General features: G+C 34.9%; 1 protein-coding gene across 1 annotated transcript in view; it reads left to right on the top strand.

Moving 5' to 3' along the window:
• Positions 1-137: 137 nt before the first annotated feature.
• Positions 138-17,625, top strand: part of Pect (phosphoethanolamine cytidylyltransferase) — a 72,154-nt gene continuing 54,666 nt past the window's right edge. The window contains exons 1-2 of the mRNA XM_075368906.1: positions 138-297; positions 10,505-10,642. Coding sequence (XP_075225021.1) covers positions 251-297; positions 10,505-10,642 — 185 coding nt within the window. The 5' untranslated portion in view covers positions 138-250. The remainder of the gene's footprint in view (positions 298-10,504; positions 10,643-17,625) is intronic.

Raw genomic sequence — 17,625 nt, forward strand, 5'->3', positions numbered from 1 at the left:
AAATGATACAATCGGTTTTTTAAACTCAGAGTATGATATCTCAAGACAGAGAGTATTTTTAATTTATCTAGTATGGTTGGCAAATCTGTTTTGTCAGCTGTTGTAGTGAATGAGGTAGTAGTTTAGCATGACTGTGCAGTCACATTTTCGTTTGCGTTGATGTAGTTGATAAGCGGTGTTAAGTGTACTTGAGTCTTGTATACTTTATATGCGAATCGAATAAAAGATTTTTAAGTTATCAGGAAGTAAAATGTCCGAGAATTCTAATGGAATAGTGAGGGTGTGGTGTGATGGATGGTAATTTTTAATGTTTTATTTCTTTTGTACATTTTAGTGTAATCCGGATAAGTTAGGTTTTTAAGTCCCGCCTTCATTCAAACGTATCTTGTATTGATTTATTTTATTTAGTCGAATTATTTAATAGATAATATTTATTTTCAATTTTCAACTATTACTTTTAACTTCTTTTTAGTGAAATAAAGATTTTTTATTTATTTTTGCTGTTCTTATCGTGTTGTAACTACAACAATCAATAAACTTTTATATTAAGCCCAGTCTATTAATGTAGTGTTTTTTAGTTGTTACTTAAGTGATCGAATTACTAGAAAGTGTATGCATACTAATATAATTTTATATATATTTTTTAAACAACTTCTCTAAACCTTATAACGCATTTAATTTTAAAATATATTTTTAGGTTATGTATATAACGTCCTTTAAAGTTTGTAAATCCGTTTCAATTGTTTTCATGTTAAAGTTTTGTAAGATTTTGAGCAAAGTAGAAATAGATACACTGTTGCACGAGAATTTTGAATAGATAAACAGATTAATTCATTGTTTGTATGACGGATATATATATATTTATATTTTTATCAACAGGTTTTTATTACATAATAAAATATAAACCGAGGATTTATTATGTATAGTTGTAATAATTTTCTATAAAATTTTAGTTTTGATTATTGATAGCGTAAGAAAGAGTCAAAATTATCGAAAAATGAAATTATAGTTTGTAATTTTATAATGTTCATTATTTAAATACAAATTTATGTAAAATTATTATCAAGAAATATATATGTATATATACATATTCGTATATATTGAAGAATTAACATATTTCTTCACTTATTTTATAATACTATGAGACAACATTTACAATTTTTTTGAATAGTCTATTATAATTTGCTTATGGATGCATTTATGATTTTTTTATCCTATTTTTTGGTGCAAAATGAACCAAGGTACTTTGGTGCTTTGATAAAAGGACAAATATTTTTGAAAATACTTCTTTAAAAGATATATCTCAAATGTGTGTTTTATGTATTATATTTTGTAATTGACTAATCTAGGAAAGGAATAATTTATTTTGTTGTTTTAATTGTTTGTGATTCAGTAATTACAAAATGGGTAAGATTCATTTTCATGAAATTAGTATCAAATTATTTTTCTCGATCACAAGATTTACACCTTAATGTAAGAATTTATTTGAAGCAAATTAGTAAATAAAATACCATTGACAGAATTTCAGCACATTTACTGAAAAATAATAATAAATAATAATAATACATAATAATAATAATTATTTTCAAAATGAAAATAATAATAGCAATTGAAATTTTCTTATTTGGATATAAATATTTTCAAAGATTAAATTTAAGACTTAATTACTTTTCCAGTGTTATTTTTAACCATTTAAAATACAGTAGGAAAAATAATTTTTATTTATAATTAAATAAAAATAAAGAAGGCAATAATTAGTTAATTTTATACAATTTTTTTTTTCTAATCATACATTTTCAAGTGACTTTTTTCATAAACACACAAACACCAATGAAACTGGACTTGTTAAAACTTCAATTGTTTTATTTTGGTGTATTTCTGATACTGTATTTTAGGTTAAGTAACAGTATTGTTAGCTATTCACCACTATTTTTATGAGTTAACAGGTTAAAACAAAACAGTAGTCCACCATGTATTAGTACACATATGCACATTTACATGACATCTTTTACTATTCCTCCATATTTCTATATCACACTTGTCATTTGCCTCAAGACCATTTAATGCACACATTCACACTGCTTTTGACTAATTAAAATGTTAGGATATTTCATTAGAGCTAAAATGTTAGGATATTTCATTAGAGCAATAAAACTATCTTTCATTTTACTCATCTCATTAAGCGCAAAACATTAGATGGTAACTCCATTATCTAACTTAACTAGTGCAGCACTAGTCATTCACAACAATGCACTTTGTGATAATAGCTTGGACTGGCTGGAACATGTTAAACTATAAGTATTATTATTATACTATTAAATTATTGTCAATAAAATTGATGGTCAGTAAATGGAATGTGTATTATAAAAAAGTAATGGACAGCTAACAGAACCTGACTTTATTTTATATGACTGGTAACCCAAAAAATGGAATTAAAGATAATACTGAAAAAATTTATGTCTGCTTGACTTTCATCTATATACTCAAATAGATATTACCAGGAGTAACTAATTTCATCTGGGTAATACCATAATTAATTAATTTACCAAAATTTGGTCTTTACTACAGTAATAATAGAAATTGTAAATATTTTTCTCAGAATAAAAATTTATGAGATCAAATAGATACAAAATACAATCTTTATGATTTTCATTAAGCGCAGAAGGGATAATTTCAAGATTGTCAGTTGGATAATGTTCTCCAATAAATATGTAATGTTAAAAGATAATATATTTCAACCATGGTTTGTTACAAACTTATTTTGCAAATTTTTATTAAAACTAGTGTTGTTAAGCGATAAGAAAAAATTAATTTGGCAGGAATAATAGAAATATTAATAGGCATGCTCATATCAGGTTTTTTTCTCTTAAATGTAATAAATGGAAATAACCACGGTGAGAGTATTATATGAAAAGTTTAATTTTGTAAGTGTAAATTTCAATGACATTTAATTTTTTCTTCAATATTGATTTTATGCTAATTGTGATGCGAATTAAGTTTTCGTAATAGAGGGTGGGTATGAAGGATTAAGCAAGGATCAGACATGATTTGAGTTTTTACTTGCTTCAAAAATAAAGATTTTAGAAAAAATTATAACATAATTTTTCAATTTTCATAATTTAAAAGTGGGATGTACGAAAGGTAGAAAAAAAATTATTTTATAAAAATTTATTCTGAAAATTTTATAAATATTTTTTATTTCTCTTAAACAACGTAACTTATACTACTTCTCTATATAATCGCCACATGAATTAAGACATTTATCGTAGCGATACACCAACTTCAATATACCCTCGTCGTATTATTCTGCCGCCATTCCATTTAGCCGCTGATTAACAACATTTTTAAGTTCATCGTCACCTGCGAATTGCTTACCATTCAAAAATTCTTCAATTTCCCAAACAAATGGCAGTTTGAAGGAGCTAAGTCCGGAATATATGGTGTGTGATCGTAAATTTCTCATCAAAATGTTCTCAGTAAATTACGTGTCGGATCCGCAACATGTGGACCTGCATATCGTGCAGCAGGACGACGCCGTAAGTCAGCTGCCCACGTCGCCCATTTTGAATGCGCGCCGTAACTTATTAGAGTTTCGCAGTAGGCTTTTTCATTTACAGTTGTTCCACGTGCCATGAAATCGATCAGCAGTATGCCAAACCGATCCCAAAAGACTGTGGCCATCAGTTTACCTCCAATGCCTGCGGCTTGACCTTTATTGATCTGGTTGGTGATTGAGGATGACGCCATTCATTTGACTGCCGTTTTCTTTCTGGCATGTTATACGAAATCCATGTTTTATCGCCGGTAACAATTGAGTTAAGAAACTCACCATCTTTCTCTGCATAGCGCATCAAAAATTCCAAAGCGGATCCCATTCGGATTATTTGTGACGTTCCGTTTAGACGGGCGGCACTTAGGGTGCCGTGCAGGTTTGTGCACGTGTAAGCCTAAATGGTCATGAACAATTCGACGGATAACAGCTTTTGAAACATCAGGAAAAAGAAGGGTCTGGTCGGAAATCGTTGAACTACGATTTTTTCTGATTTCTTCATCGACACGTTTCAAGTCCTCGCACACATTCAGACACCACACTCAACAGACACGGACCTGATACCCACAAGATAACAAACGTAGACTAAATCTCACCACACACTCCACAACATCCAATCATCACTCCGAAAATATATACTTTATGCCGCACACTCCGCACATCCCATCAAAGCAAATCACATCCAATCGCATAAACATATACCTCACAGACAATCGAACACTATAGTATACTTACCTCACGGGTCACCATCGGACGCGGGAGCGGAGTGCCCACGACATCATCGCATCCAGGCGATTCCATACGTACGGGGAACCCCCTAGGCTCTCAGCCGTTTTCGTCCGCCCCCGCACCCTCCAACGACTCCTTCTTCTATCTCTGCGAGACTCCTCTCAGACGTATTGCTCCTCAACGGTCTTCCTAGCAAACCTTACTACAGCCGTCCAGTTTTTCGCGCTTTCTAACATGATCTGGTGCAGTTCCTTTGGGAGGAACATTTCCCTTTATCTATGGTGTCGAATGTTTTCCTTCTCGCATCCTCAAATTGGGGGCAGCGAAAGAAGACGATATGCTGTCTCTTCCTCGTCTACACACACCGGACAACTAGCGGAGTGATCTAACTTAAACCGAAAAAGGTATTCTCAGAACCCCCCCCCATGGCCTGCTAGAAACCGTGTGAGACAGTAATTCAGCGAACCGTGGGCTCTCTCGCACCAGCTTCTCAAGTCCCCAATTAAGCGGTGTGTCCATCGACCTCTATCACTAGTGTCCTACCGCATCTGCCATTCCCTCCTCATTTCTTCCGTGATGGAGCTAGCCACTCTCCTTTTTTCTGCGGATGATCTCCATATCGACAGGTAATATTCCTGCCAACACTTAGACTGCCTCTCGAGAAACCGTGCGATATGCGGCTGCACATAAGGAGGCAGCTCCTACTGTGCGTTGATTCGAGAGCACCCCTTTATGTGCCGTATCTAATGACCCCTCCCCATATCTCGGCACCGTAAAGTATATCACTTCAGACAGCAGCCTCCTCCTCTGCTGCCTCGGTTTCCCACAGTTTGGCAGTAATCTGGTGACCAGATGCATAACCTTTTCAGCCTTCGAGCATGCCTCCAAGACGCGGGTGCCGAAACGCATCTTGGCGTCCAACCGTATTCCAAGATACTTTATCGCAGTCCTTGAAACTATCCTTCGGCCCTCAAGCACCGTGTTCATTGTTGGTTGTTGTAATCGCAACAATCTCCGTCTAGTGTGTTCAATACTAGCGTGGCCATGAACGACACAGGTTCGCCGACCCTGAGGAGAGAAATTTCGCAGCAGTCTTTACTTTAGAGGTATCCCTCTTAAGTAATTTTAATGGAATCGGTGAAAGATAAAGTTTGTAAAGATTTCTTATTTCTTTAATAAAGGAGCTTATGAAGCTTAAGAATGCCTAGGTAGCGATGGAGCAGAGGCTTTCATTATCGCATTGTTTTTACTGGTTCTCAAGCAAAATATATTGAAAAAGGAGATTGATACCCCAAGTTTTCAATTTCAAGTTAAGGGAGGACTTAAATTTTTGGACGTAATGTTTTTTTTAATATTTTAGGATAGTAGAACGTATACAACCAGAAAGTGGTTCCAAGAGGATGAATTTTGTATTCAAGGAGGTTACATAAATACTGAAAATTCCACGTGGGAGGACTGTGGAAATTTTATTACAGTTCAATTGTTTTTGAGATTATACTAAGCAAACAAACTATGTATACTTCATGTAATATTGTAGATTTGAGGTTGCGCTAACAATTTTAGGTGCTTTTCAAGAAGACGCCCGTAACCGATATGTAGTTAAGTCAGTTAGTTAAAAATTTGTCGGTAAAATTTTGGGATCAGTATCTCCCGTGGGTCGTGGGTATCAATTTTCTCAAAATTTTACTAACTCCACTTTATTTGTGTATTATTCTCAGTAGATGTGTACGTAGTTATGTTAACATTAAAAAAAGCCTCAAAATTATTTCTCCTTCTCCAAAGATCGTAAAAAGCTATATTTCGGAATTAACTACTTAACTAATCGGAATTTTCCGCTAGTGATCGGTACATTCTACTACTTTTTGGTGATAGTTCATTATTTTATTAAGAAAACCACTGATCTGGATAGGGGATTCCATGTATTAGAACTGGTAAAATTTGAAGCGTAAACTAGCGCGACTAAATGAGTGGTAGAACTAAATAAAATGAAACTGCGCATGCCCTGAGGTAAGTGTAAGAGTAGGGATAAAACCAGGTTTTAAACCGATGCAGTAGAATTGTTCTGATTGTGTATGTTGAACACTGATCTCTATATAAATTTTCTACAACCGTCCGTAAATTTCTGCTTGTTTTGCGACAATTACCGTTCTTTTGGTTATCTGACGAGTAAAATAAACATCCCTACCGTCACGAATATAGTCGCGCAAGCGTACAATGGTTTTAAGTTCTCAGCCGCTCATTCTGCGGCGCTGGAGTATTGAACACTTAACCTTCAACTGGTGAGCTGACGTCAACTGCGGCGCGCATCTGGTCGCTACGTGATTACACCCACCCTTGATCACATAATGAAACGTGCTTTGCAGTAGCCGGTTGTTTTTTAGATATAGTTATATTGCCGTGCACTGAGAATTTTTATAGCGTCTGTTTTTTCTCAATCGAATGTCCGACGTCAAACTGTCGTGTGCTCACAATTTAAATAAGTACAATTTTCTTTCGTAAAATCGTCAAATATTGCGGATTCTTGCGTAAATATTAATTTCTTTGCGTCCGGTTGTTTCAATTTTATTAGCAGATCGTATTCATTTTTTTCAGTGTAAAAATGAACGCGAACGATCAGAATTTCGAAGAAGTAATTCTTCGTGAACTGGACGGATGAGAAAACGAGGATTCGTTTATCGATGAACTAATTGCAGGTCAAAATAGGGAACAAGGTGCAAATGGTAATCAAGAATGGGCTACAGATAGCATTCGAGAGGTGGTTGCAATAGGAATTGAGGAACAGGCTGTTGATCGTCAGACTGTATTGTCAGCGATCACTATACAGATTCTAAAGTCGAAGTTTCAGGAGCCGGTGAAAATGAAGGGATTGGTAAATACGGGGAAGTAGATTAAAACGATTATGTGAGTAAATCCAATTTTAGATAGTCTAAAGTAGAACCGAGAAGAAATGTCCGAGTTGCGGCACATAATATATTACTAATTGGTAACAGGAGTCATATTAGAAATGAAAGTGAAATTGGAGTATGGAATAAACTATGTTCAGACGATATTTTACGTATTAGTTTGGAGTGTACAAACAAAAAACCTCTTTCTTTGAGAACAAGATACAAAAATCCAAATATTATTGAACCGAATGACGATATTGTTGAATTGAAAGCGCTTATAGGAATACTGCTTCTTACAGCAATATTCAAACGTAACCGCAAAAGCATCGACTCAGTTTTTTCTACTCGTGGAACAGGCCGAGAAATCTTTCGATCGGTAATGTCAAAAAAGCGATTTTTAGTGTTGCTTATTGTTCTAGGATTTGACAGTTCTGAAACAAGAACTCGGAGGAAAACCAGTGACAAAGCAGCTTTGTTTACGAACTGTTTGATGTTTTTATTGCTAACTATCGGCGCATTTACTCCATCGGTTCAAATGCTTGCGTAGATGAAATGTTAGTCTCGTTCCGCGGCAGATGCGCATTCAAATTGTTTCTGCCAAAAAAAAACCAAATAAATACGGACTAAAATTGATGTGTGTTACATACTCGCGAACTAATTATTTATATATCGATTACATTTACAGCGGTAAGGGTTCTGATGGAATTGGATTTTCAGAAGAAGAAAACAAATTTTCTAATCCAACATAGTCCGCAATACGACTGGCAAAACCCCATTATGGCTCAAATAGAAACATAACTGGGGACAATTGGTTTTCATCAACCGACTTGGTCGAAAAATTGGGAGGTAAAGGGCTAATGTATGTTGGCACCCTAAATAAATAAAAAAATTCCCGCTGAATTTCTCCCCGATAAAAAAACTAAAAATTGGGGAAAGTTTATACCGCTTACTAAACAAATGACCTTGATTTCTTATGTATCAAAACGTAACAGAGCAGTAAAACTTTGACCGTAAAAATAATGAGCCTGAGATTAAACCTAGTATAATGCCACAAACAATTGGGTTGATGGTTTAAACAAGATGTGTAGTAATTACTCTTGAATCCGGCGTACAAAGATGTGGCCGATGTTTTTGTTCTACAGATTGATTGATATTTTTGCAGTGAATTCCTACATCGCTTGCCAATCGCAAGACATACAGTCTTTTGATAGACGCTTTGACTATCTGAAAAGTAGCAATAAAGTTAGTTTCTGCCCGTGCAACGCGAATATTTATAATAAAAGAATTTCTCGAGATATACGAATTTAATTAAAAAGAATTTTTAAATTGCAAGAAAAACCTGAGGTACTTCCAACAACTTTCGATAGGCTGCAAGACCAAAGACGTTTTGTCGGCAATTCCTTTGAAATTACAGACGGTTATGCAATAATGGAAAATGCTGTATATGTCATATTGTAGGTTACATCCTTCTCAGACCTTAGAGTAGAAACCTGTTCAGGTAGGATCTCATCTTATCCTAGTTGCCTTTTCTTAGTTGTATTGCAAATTCGTGTATTTGGTTTATTTATGATTTACAACAAACTACTCGACTTGTATTTGATCTTTTACTTCCTTGTTGGAATTAGTCTTTGGATCACCTTAATACATTTACATTTATATAAAAAAAATAAAACCTTTGTTATCGCTTATCTTTCTTTGTTGATGGTGAACATTCAATCACTACCCTTTGTTTCTACCAGTACACATGTGGTCGAATTCCAGTTTCTGTGACTCGAGTGAAAGTTGCTCCAAACATTTTTTGTAGTCTTCACATTACGTGGTTTAGTCAAATTCTGCAATCTCTCAAGTTCTTTTTTATCATTACTGTATAAAGGTGTTTTACTGTATTAAAAAGTGTTTTAAAGTATTAAAAGTGTTCGCTTAACAATAACTAAAATTAAAAATATATTTCAAAATGACAAAAAATTAAGGCTGTCAATTTGAAGTCACCTCACCAACTGAAGGTTATTTGTATTTTACGCCATAAGGAACCCCTATCCAATTATATAGAGATCAGTGAGAAAAACAATCGCATAAATAAATAAAAAATATGAAAAGAAAATTGAAAACATCGTTGTTAAATTAAACGTACTAAAAGGTAAAAAATAGTTTTAGGACGTATCTCAGAATGGATTTGACAACAAGCTTTGATGGTGATATGTGAGATATGTGATAGTCATAGATAGCTTCAAATTAAAAATTTGATGTTTTGGCCAATTTTTTTTATGCCTGTTTCCACCTCACTCTTTAGGCCATTCATCACGCATAAGAATAAAATTGGGAAAAACATCAAATTTTTAATTTGAAGCTGTGACTTTCACATAAGTTTACATATCACCAACAAATTTTGTTGTCAAATCTATTCTGAGATATCGTCCTAAAATTATTTTTACATTTTAGTGCGTTTAATTTAAGGGTGGTTTTTAAAAACTTTTTTTTATTTTCTACTTTTTAGTCTTCATAAGTTTAACTTACAGATGCGCTGGCTTACAGGTTTGAGCGCATTTAGCGAAAGATCGGATCGGTAATTTTTACGGTGCGTGAGTATAATCAAAACATAGGTTTAAACGATTTAATTTCCGGATAACCAAGATCCGGTCGATCAAGAGTGTACCTGAAGTGTTAATTAGTTAGCGCTCGACCTGCTGATACATATGCCGTTTGAATCGGGAAAATCGAACGAGCAGTTGACGAGATGGAACGGTGGCACCCCATCGCACCCCCTCCCCAATCTCTGAACGGGGGCACTTGAAAATATTATCCGAGGGGTACCACTGGGAGTCGATGGGGTATCGTAGTGGGGCTCGAAAAATTTTTTCAGAGCCTAGGACCGACCGTTTTTAGATATTTGCGATTTTCATGTGAAAATTCGGATCCTATTAAAAAGTACTAAATTTTCCCAAAACGTCGATATATAATAATATAACAAGTATTATACCTGACCACCACGAGACATGTACTAACAAATTGGGATTACCTGCTAGTGATCTGTACATTCCGGTGCTAAGCTAAGGGCGCACACACACACACACACACACACACACACACACACATACACACATACAAATGCTCTTTAGCAGGGTTGGATAAACCATTATATAAGAATAGATAGTTAATGCCAGGAAAGTATTACAGCTTTGTTGTCAGCTTTTCAACTACTATATCATGCATCTTATCTTTCACATTAAAATATATGAAACATATGTTGGAAATATTAATAAGTAATAATAATCATAATAACATTAAAAAAAAACTTATAAACCATTTTTAAAAATGTATTATTGTTTTTTTTCTGTTGTAGTTACGACATGGTACATTTTGGTCATGCAAATTCATTACGACAGGCAAAAGCTTTAGGTGATTATTTAATTGTTGGTATACATACAGATGAAGAAATAACAAGGCATAAAGGTCCACCTGTTTTTACAGAACAAGAAAGGTAGACATTAAATTTATAACTTTTAGTTTATTTAATTTATTTTTTTTTGTTACAGTAGAAATAGAAATTTGTTGTTATTGTATGTACATCTATCTGCAAGTAAATTTCCGTTTATCGTAACACCGTTGTTGTAAAAGGGAAATTACCATGAAGTCAATTCAATGTTGAAAACATTGTAAAAAACTTATTTTTTCAATTACCTTGAAAAATTTGTTACAAAAAACAGAGTAGATTCAGGGTTATGTGAAACCTGGAGCATCAGCATGAAATATGAAGATAACATTTCGTAAAAATTAGAATTTTTACGAAATGTTATCGTAATGTTAAATGTTAAATTTTTTACCTAATTTTTTAAAGTTTTTACCTAAATGTTAAATTTAGGTAATCTTATTACCTAAAGTAACAAATTATTTAGAACTTTTATCAAGCTTGATATTTTAACATCTAAAAGTTTATTTCTTTATTTCTCATACATAATAAACAAAGAACAACTATAATTGGGCTGACTCTTGTTGCGGTATGAATAAATAAATAAATCAGGCTGTTTTTATAGTGCCTAATTAAAAGTAAAAACAGTTTTTATGAAAATAGTGAAACATGAATATAGCAAGATATTTTCAGTCACTTTGCAGCATAATTATTGTAGTGATCTTGTACATCTTGTAACTGTAACAATTAGATGACCTGATGTGAGTCATGTTGAAATAACATAGCTATTATAAAGAATACCAAACATTCCAATCTGGACTTAATCGGGGCAGTGAGTAGTGAAGTGATTTCCTGTTCTTCTTTTCTGAACTGAAAATACTATTGCTTATCAGCATGCCAAGCCGTCTGAAATTCAGGTGATATTCACAGTTACAAATGACACTTTCATTCTGTTTGCCATTTAGCTTATATGTTAACATTGTTGCTCTCAGAAAAAGAATTCTGACTGCTCTGTTTTATACCTTGGATGCTTTACATCTGTGTAGCCATAACCAAGCAGTTAGTGGAATCTTGTACTAAAATATAAGTGTATCTGTTAACTTGAAAAAAAAATGCTGTAATTTATGTGCTATGCTGTAATAAATATCAAATAATAATGAAGAAAACAGTTTGAACAGAGTTTCATATAGCACAGTATGTCTTATAAATCAAAATGAGACAATGATAGATGTCATGTACAGAAAAATCATGGATTGTAAGGAATGCAATCTGTTAATAAGCTAATAGAGCAGTAAAACTAAGTTTGCAGTTCTTTGTTGTATCCTCTGAAGAAGTAATTCTCCCTCCATGTATGAATCGTAGCAACTAAATAAAAAAAGAAGACTGACATGATAAATTAACTATTTTAAACATTTTGATGCACTTTCTTGCCAGTTTATTAACAATTAGCTCTCCTACTGATGTTTAGATAGGATTAAATTTTAAGTGATGGTTCTAAAAAATCTGATTTAGCGATCCATTATTTTTCTGTGTAAAGAAGTTTTACTTTATAAAGTGAAAGGGAAATAAAATTAAAATAATGAAGGCTCTCAAGTTGATGAGGTTTGAATTATCAAGGCTTGACTGTACCTATTTGTTTTAAATTTTAAGTGTTCTTGACTTATGTGGAAGTCAGTCTTTAAAGGTAGGAGAATGCTTTCAACTTTCTTCATCTAGAGGGAAATTACATAGAGTGTTGTTTAATGCAGTTAGCTTAAAGGCATCACCTCCATGTTCGAGGTTAGGGTGTCACGCTTCAGTCCTAGATTTGACCATCCTGGATGGCAGATGGTACCTGCACCAGTGTGTTTGATGTGTACTTTGGGACGACATTGTCAGTGATCGTCTGGCAACCTGGCTGGAGATTAGAGATGAATCATTCAGAAGAAGAGATCAGGGACTGCTCCCAAGGCTGACATACAGACAAGTCGAAATAGTATCCACAAACGTGGCCAGAGCTGTTGACTCCTGAGGCCCTGCAGGCCACTATAAGAGAAGAAATAGGCAAGATCCTGGTTGGACGGGGAGCATACAGCTTGGCCTACTGATGAACCCCGCAGATTGCCCAGTTGCACCTGGATATGCAGCGTGTTACAGATGGACTATGCAGTGCCTCAGAAGATCAGGTGGGGAAGACTACCTCATTGCAATACACTGTCACAAAGAGAGCAGAAAGATACTCAATTATGAAATAAATACAGAGAAATGCAGGAAGTGGTTGGACTTATGTGCAGATCTGGATCGTGATCCCTGGGAGAAGGCGTATCATATAATAATGAAGAAGCAAGGAAGACGCCTATCCGTACTTACAAAGGAGATTGCAATAAAGGAGGTAGAGAAACTTTTTCCCTGTCGGGAACAAGACATAGACAGACCACAGGACCCTGAGGCATGCAGATTCATGATGGATGAGGTGACCTGGGCAATTGGTAGACTGGGTGACAAACGGAGTCCTGGATTGATGGGATTCCTGCACTGATTCTCAAAAGCCTTGTGAGACGGATCCCGTGGAAGATCACAAACGTGGTTAATAGGGGTCTGGAGAGTGGCTCTTTCCCATTTTGTTGGAAGGAGGCATGGTTTTCCTCTCCAAGGGTGGACCAGCTGGCTAGCCAGCAGAGGATCATCCTATTTGCCTGTTAAACATCATGGCTAAAGCGGTGGAAAGGATGCTGGCAGTAAGAATAATTGATGAACTAAAAGCTGGGTGGGAATTCACACAAACCAATATGGCTTCTGTAAGAGGAAGTCAACCACCCAGGTAACCTCAGAGTGATAAACTGGGTTGCAAGAGAAAGTGAGGGCACATGAAGAACAATGAATATGTCGATGATGATTTTGCTAGATGTAAAGAATGCATTTGGTTCCGTACTGTGGAGATCCATTATGGAGTCATTGAGAGGGAAAGGCATTAGTAATTATCTGTGCAGGCAGGTCGGAGATTATCTAAAGGATAGGTGGGCCACAGCTGGTACACAACAAGGCAGCTACTGGTTTCAGCTATTTGGAGGAGTTCCGCCAGGGGTCGGTGCTGGGGCCCCTGCTTTGGAATGTGGTTTATGACTGTGTCTTGAACCTCCATCTGCCAGCACGGACGGAGACCATTGCATACGCTGATGACCTTACAGTCCATGTCAGCGGAAGGACTGAAGAGGAAATACAGTCAAGGGGCAATTCTGCATTATCTTTAATTGACGAGTGGATGCAAACACATGGACTGAAACAGGCAGTTAACAAATGTGAATTGATAACCTTAACTAGGAGAAGCAAGGTGGGGCCAGTAGAACTGAAAATCGGTGACCAGCTGTTGCATCAGAGGGATAAGGTCAAATACCTTGGTGTAATAATAGATAGAGCATGCAGATTTAGTGAACATGTTACAGAAGTCTGTAATAAGGTGGAAAGGTCAGTGAACACGTTAATTAGACTTATGTCTTAGTGGGCTGTTCCTGGCTCAGCCAAACAAAGAGTAATCATGTCGGCTGTAGCCTCAGTTCTTCTGTATGTGGTTGCTGGCCTGGGGCAGGGCAATTAACATCCAGTGAAATCTCGACAGGCTTTGGACGGTCCACTGGAGAGCATTACTAGGAATTGTTAAGGGTTATAGGACACTTTAATATGATATCACGTGTGTTCTTTCTGGGGTTCCCCTGGTGGACTTGCTCATCTCAGAGAGAATGGAGCGGAACAGAGTGAGTAAGGCTGATGCCAGATTGTCTGTTATTCGACGCTGGAGTACTGCTGTTAAAGCAAGCTGGACCAGAAGACTTATCTCTGACCTGGGGAAATGGCTTGCTAGGGAACTGGGTGAATTAAATTACCATCTGATGTAGGTCATGTCTGGACATTGCAATTTTAAAGGGTACCTGGTTAGAATAGGCAGAAGGGAATTTGCCAACTTATATGTACTGTCACAAGCAAGATTCAGCAGAGCACACTGTTCCACTGCAAGAAATGGCAAAACAAAACTCTTGGATCAGGACAGGAGTTGCTGACTTAACACCAGACGAACTAGTAGATTATATGCTGGCTTCAGCAAACTGGAGGGCTGTCGACAGTTTGGTGAGGGGAAATGATGACAAAGGACGTCAGAGGGGATTTTAGTTTAGGGCAGGGCAGGCAGCCTCTGCTGGAAGGGCCGGCATGCTGAGGTGTGTTTGCTCTGATGATCAGGCGGGACTCCTGGGGTCTGTAGACTGGGGAATCAAAAGACTGAGTTCTGGCTGCTGAGTGGGACCTGAAATGAATAAACGGCCGAGAACGAATAATCGGGCTCAGTTCCCTCTCCCTAATAGTTGGAGGCAGGTGGCAAAATGTACAGACTGAGTCCCGGTCCTTGGGAGGAAGGAAGGAATGATGTAGTCGGGCCTGGTTAACTCCTTCCTGACGATTTGAGGCAGACGTTGATCACAAAAGATCCAATCGGCAAGCTGAACTGGAGAATCGTTTGATTTTGAAGGACACTTCCCTGGGCTGAGCTTTACTTCATTGAATGTCTGGCCCAGGGGAGTAGGGGGAAAAAGCTTAATGGAATCAATTTATTTAGATTTTTAACTGTTGGACATTAATCTTCCTCATAATGTTTAATTTATATTCCAACCATGAACTTTGCTGTCAGTGTTTGCCCAGTTTGATTTTGTCCATTACGTAAGCCTCCTATCAACTTCTAATTACTTTCTCCTAAGCTGTGATAGATGATGCTGATGAAGATCAGACTATGGAAATAAGGGCTGCTTATTATATAGTTAATTTGAATGATTATGTCTGCTTTTGGAGTGTGACAGTATGATATCACTGTAGTATAACTCAAATGAGACAGTAGTCTGATAGTGGGTATTATAGTGGGAGGCTGATAGTTAGTGGATATTACTAATTATATGTAACTATTTAATCTTAGTGAGATTTTTGTAGTTTTTTAATATAAACAAAATCTGATCAGATTTTGAGTAGATCAGGTTGCTTTGGGTTTGTATTGCTGTTAAAATCATCAAACATTTTAGTGATTTTTTGTTTGTTTTCAAAACATTACAAATAAACATTACTTATTGTAATGTAAACATTATAAATTAAACATTACCAAACATTACTTATTTTAAATGAGGCAATTAAAATGTTAATAACAAAAATTTTTATCACATTAAGTAGTAGCAAATAAATAAATTTTGCAGACATAAAATTTTTACTTTAAATTGTACATATTTATAATAATCTTATCTATAGTACTTAAAGAAAATTCAATAAACTATTTTTTTTTTAAAGGTTTATTATTAAATTTTTATATCTTTTAATTATTTTTTTTATAACTTTTTAGTTATTCAGTTGCTCATATACTACTTTTAATTGTTAATATTTTTTATTGCTTAACTGACAAGTTAATATCAAGTTTGATATTTTCATGTGTGTGTTTATGACAATTTAATCAGATGCATAATGACACCTTCTACCTCATAGTAAAAGGTGTTTTACTATGAGGTAGAATTATTTAAACAATTTTTCATAAAATTTTTGTTTTCCAATAGCAACCAATGTAACTGTTGGGAAGAGCACTAACTAGTTAGCCATCATTCGCTAAGTTGGGAACGCTTGGCTGGTTCTCTTTGAACATACAGTTTTGTTACTTTCTGTATAATTGTATATTTGTTCGTTTAAAAAATTTAATACAAACAGACACATGGGGTTGTAGTTGAAGTACTCCCTTGACAGTTATCACTCGTTGATATCTACTATTTTTGAAAATAGTACTTACTGTACAATTTTACCCACACATTACAATTTTTTTGCACTGTTTAAAATTTCAGCAGTGTCTTATGGTGCAACAGCTCAGTTCAATTTTGTATTCATTTAATTTTCACTTTGTTAATTCACTTTCTATTAAATTCAGTAATAATGAGTGAATTTTTTGTTGTGTTTGTGCAAATATAAATTACAGTAAATTTGATTGACTGTTTTAGTCTGTAATAGACAGTGAATATTCACATTATGTTTTATAACAATAATTTCTATTCTAATTTATTGTTTTACACTATCTGTACTAGTTTTTTTATGGTTATAATGCATGTAACCATCTAAGATGCAAGTGCCACTTGTCAGCAGTGCTTTTTCTGAGAATAATGATGTTGATTACACAGCCATTTTCTGTGGTAACCCGAATCATATTATTGATTAGGTTGAAATCACACTTTAGAGGGGATATCAAGCAAATATACAACAATTATATTTGGTTTTCATCTGTTATTTTTTCTAGTGAGCTTGATACTGTTAGTAATGACTATGCTGTTTTCATAACTGATTTGGGTTGTACAACAGGTGGCCTTCAATCATTAGGTTATTGCAACCGATATAATATTCCAAACCAAAATCAGAATTGTTCTAAGAACTGAAAGATATCTCAATTGTAATATTATTTTATTAGGAAGTTAATTTATTATTAATCATGATATTCATAACATTGGTATAGAACATTTTGCCCCAGTGCAAGTAGAAGTGGTCTCTGTATGTATTTTCCCCTTGAATTCACAAATGTTTACAGAATTTTACTATCACTCTTGGTTTTCAAGTAACACCCTGTTCATTGTTATATACTTTTATGTTATTGTATTACCTGTTTATAATATATAATTGAATAAAAAAATTGTATTGATTAAGCATTTAACAATGATTTGTTTGTTATGAAAGAAGGTATGCAGTGGCATAGAACAATACAATAGTCATAACTGCTGGATGATGCAATTCTAAAATGGGTCAGAAGAAATGCCTTTCTTATAAACTTTGTCAAAGTGATGTCACAAGCAACATCTGTTTGATTATAATATTTGAGTTACTGGTTAAAGCCATAGCCAGTCTGTGTTGGGTGTTTACTCTGTTGACATCTTTACATCTTTCATGTGTTTGTGCTGATCTAATATAGTTAATAGTTAGTTAATATAAAGTTAGTATAATGTAGTGCAAACGTTTCTCAGTTATGACGTATTCTAAATTTACATTTCATTTTTTTGAATTCAGGACATGTAGTGAAT

Source organism: Lycorma delicatula, chromosome 6 (genome assembly GCF_047948215.1).
Source record: "Lycorma delicatula isolate Av1 chromosome 6, ASM4794821v1, whole genome shotgun sequence".
Classification (NCBI taxonomy): Eukaryota; Metazoa; Arthropoda; class Insecta; order Hemiptera; family Fulgoridae; genus Lycorma; species Lycorma delicatula.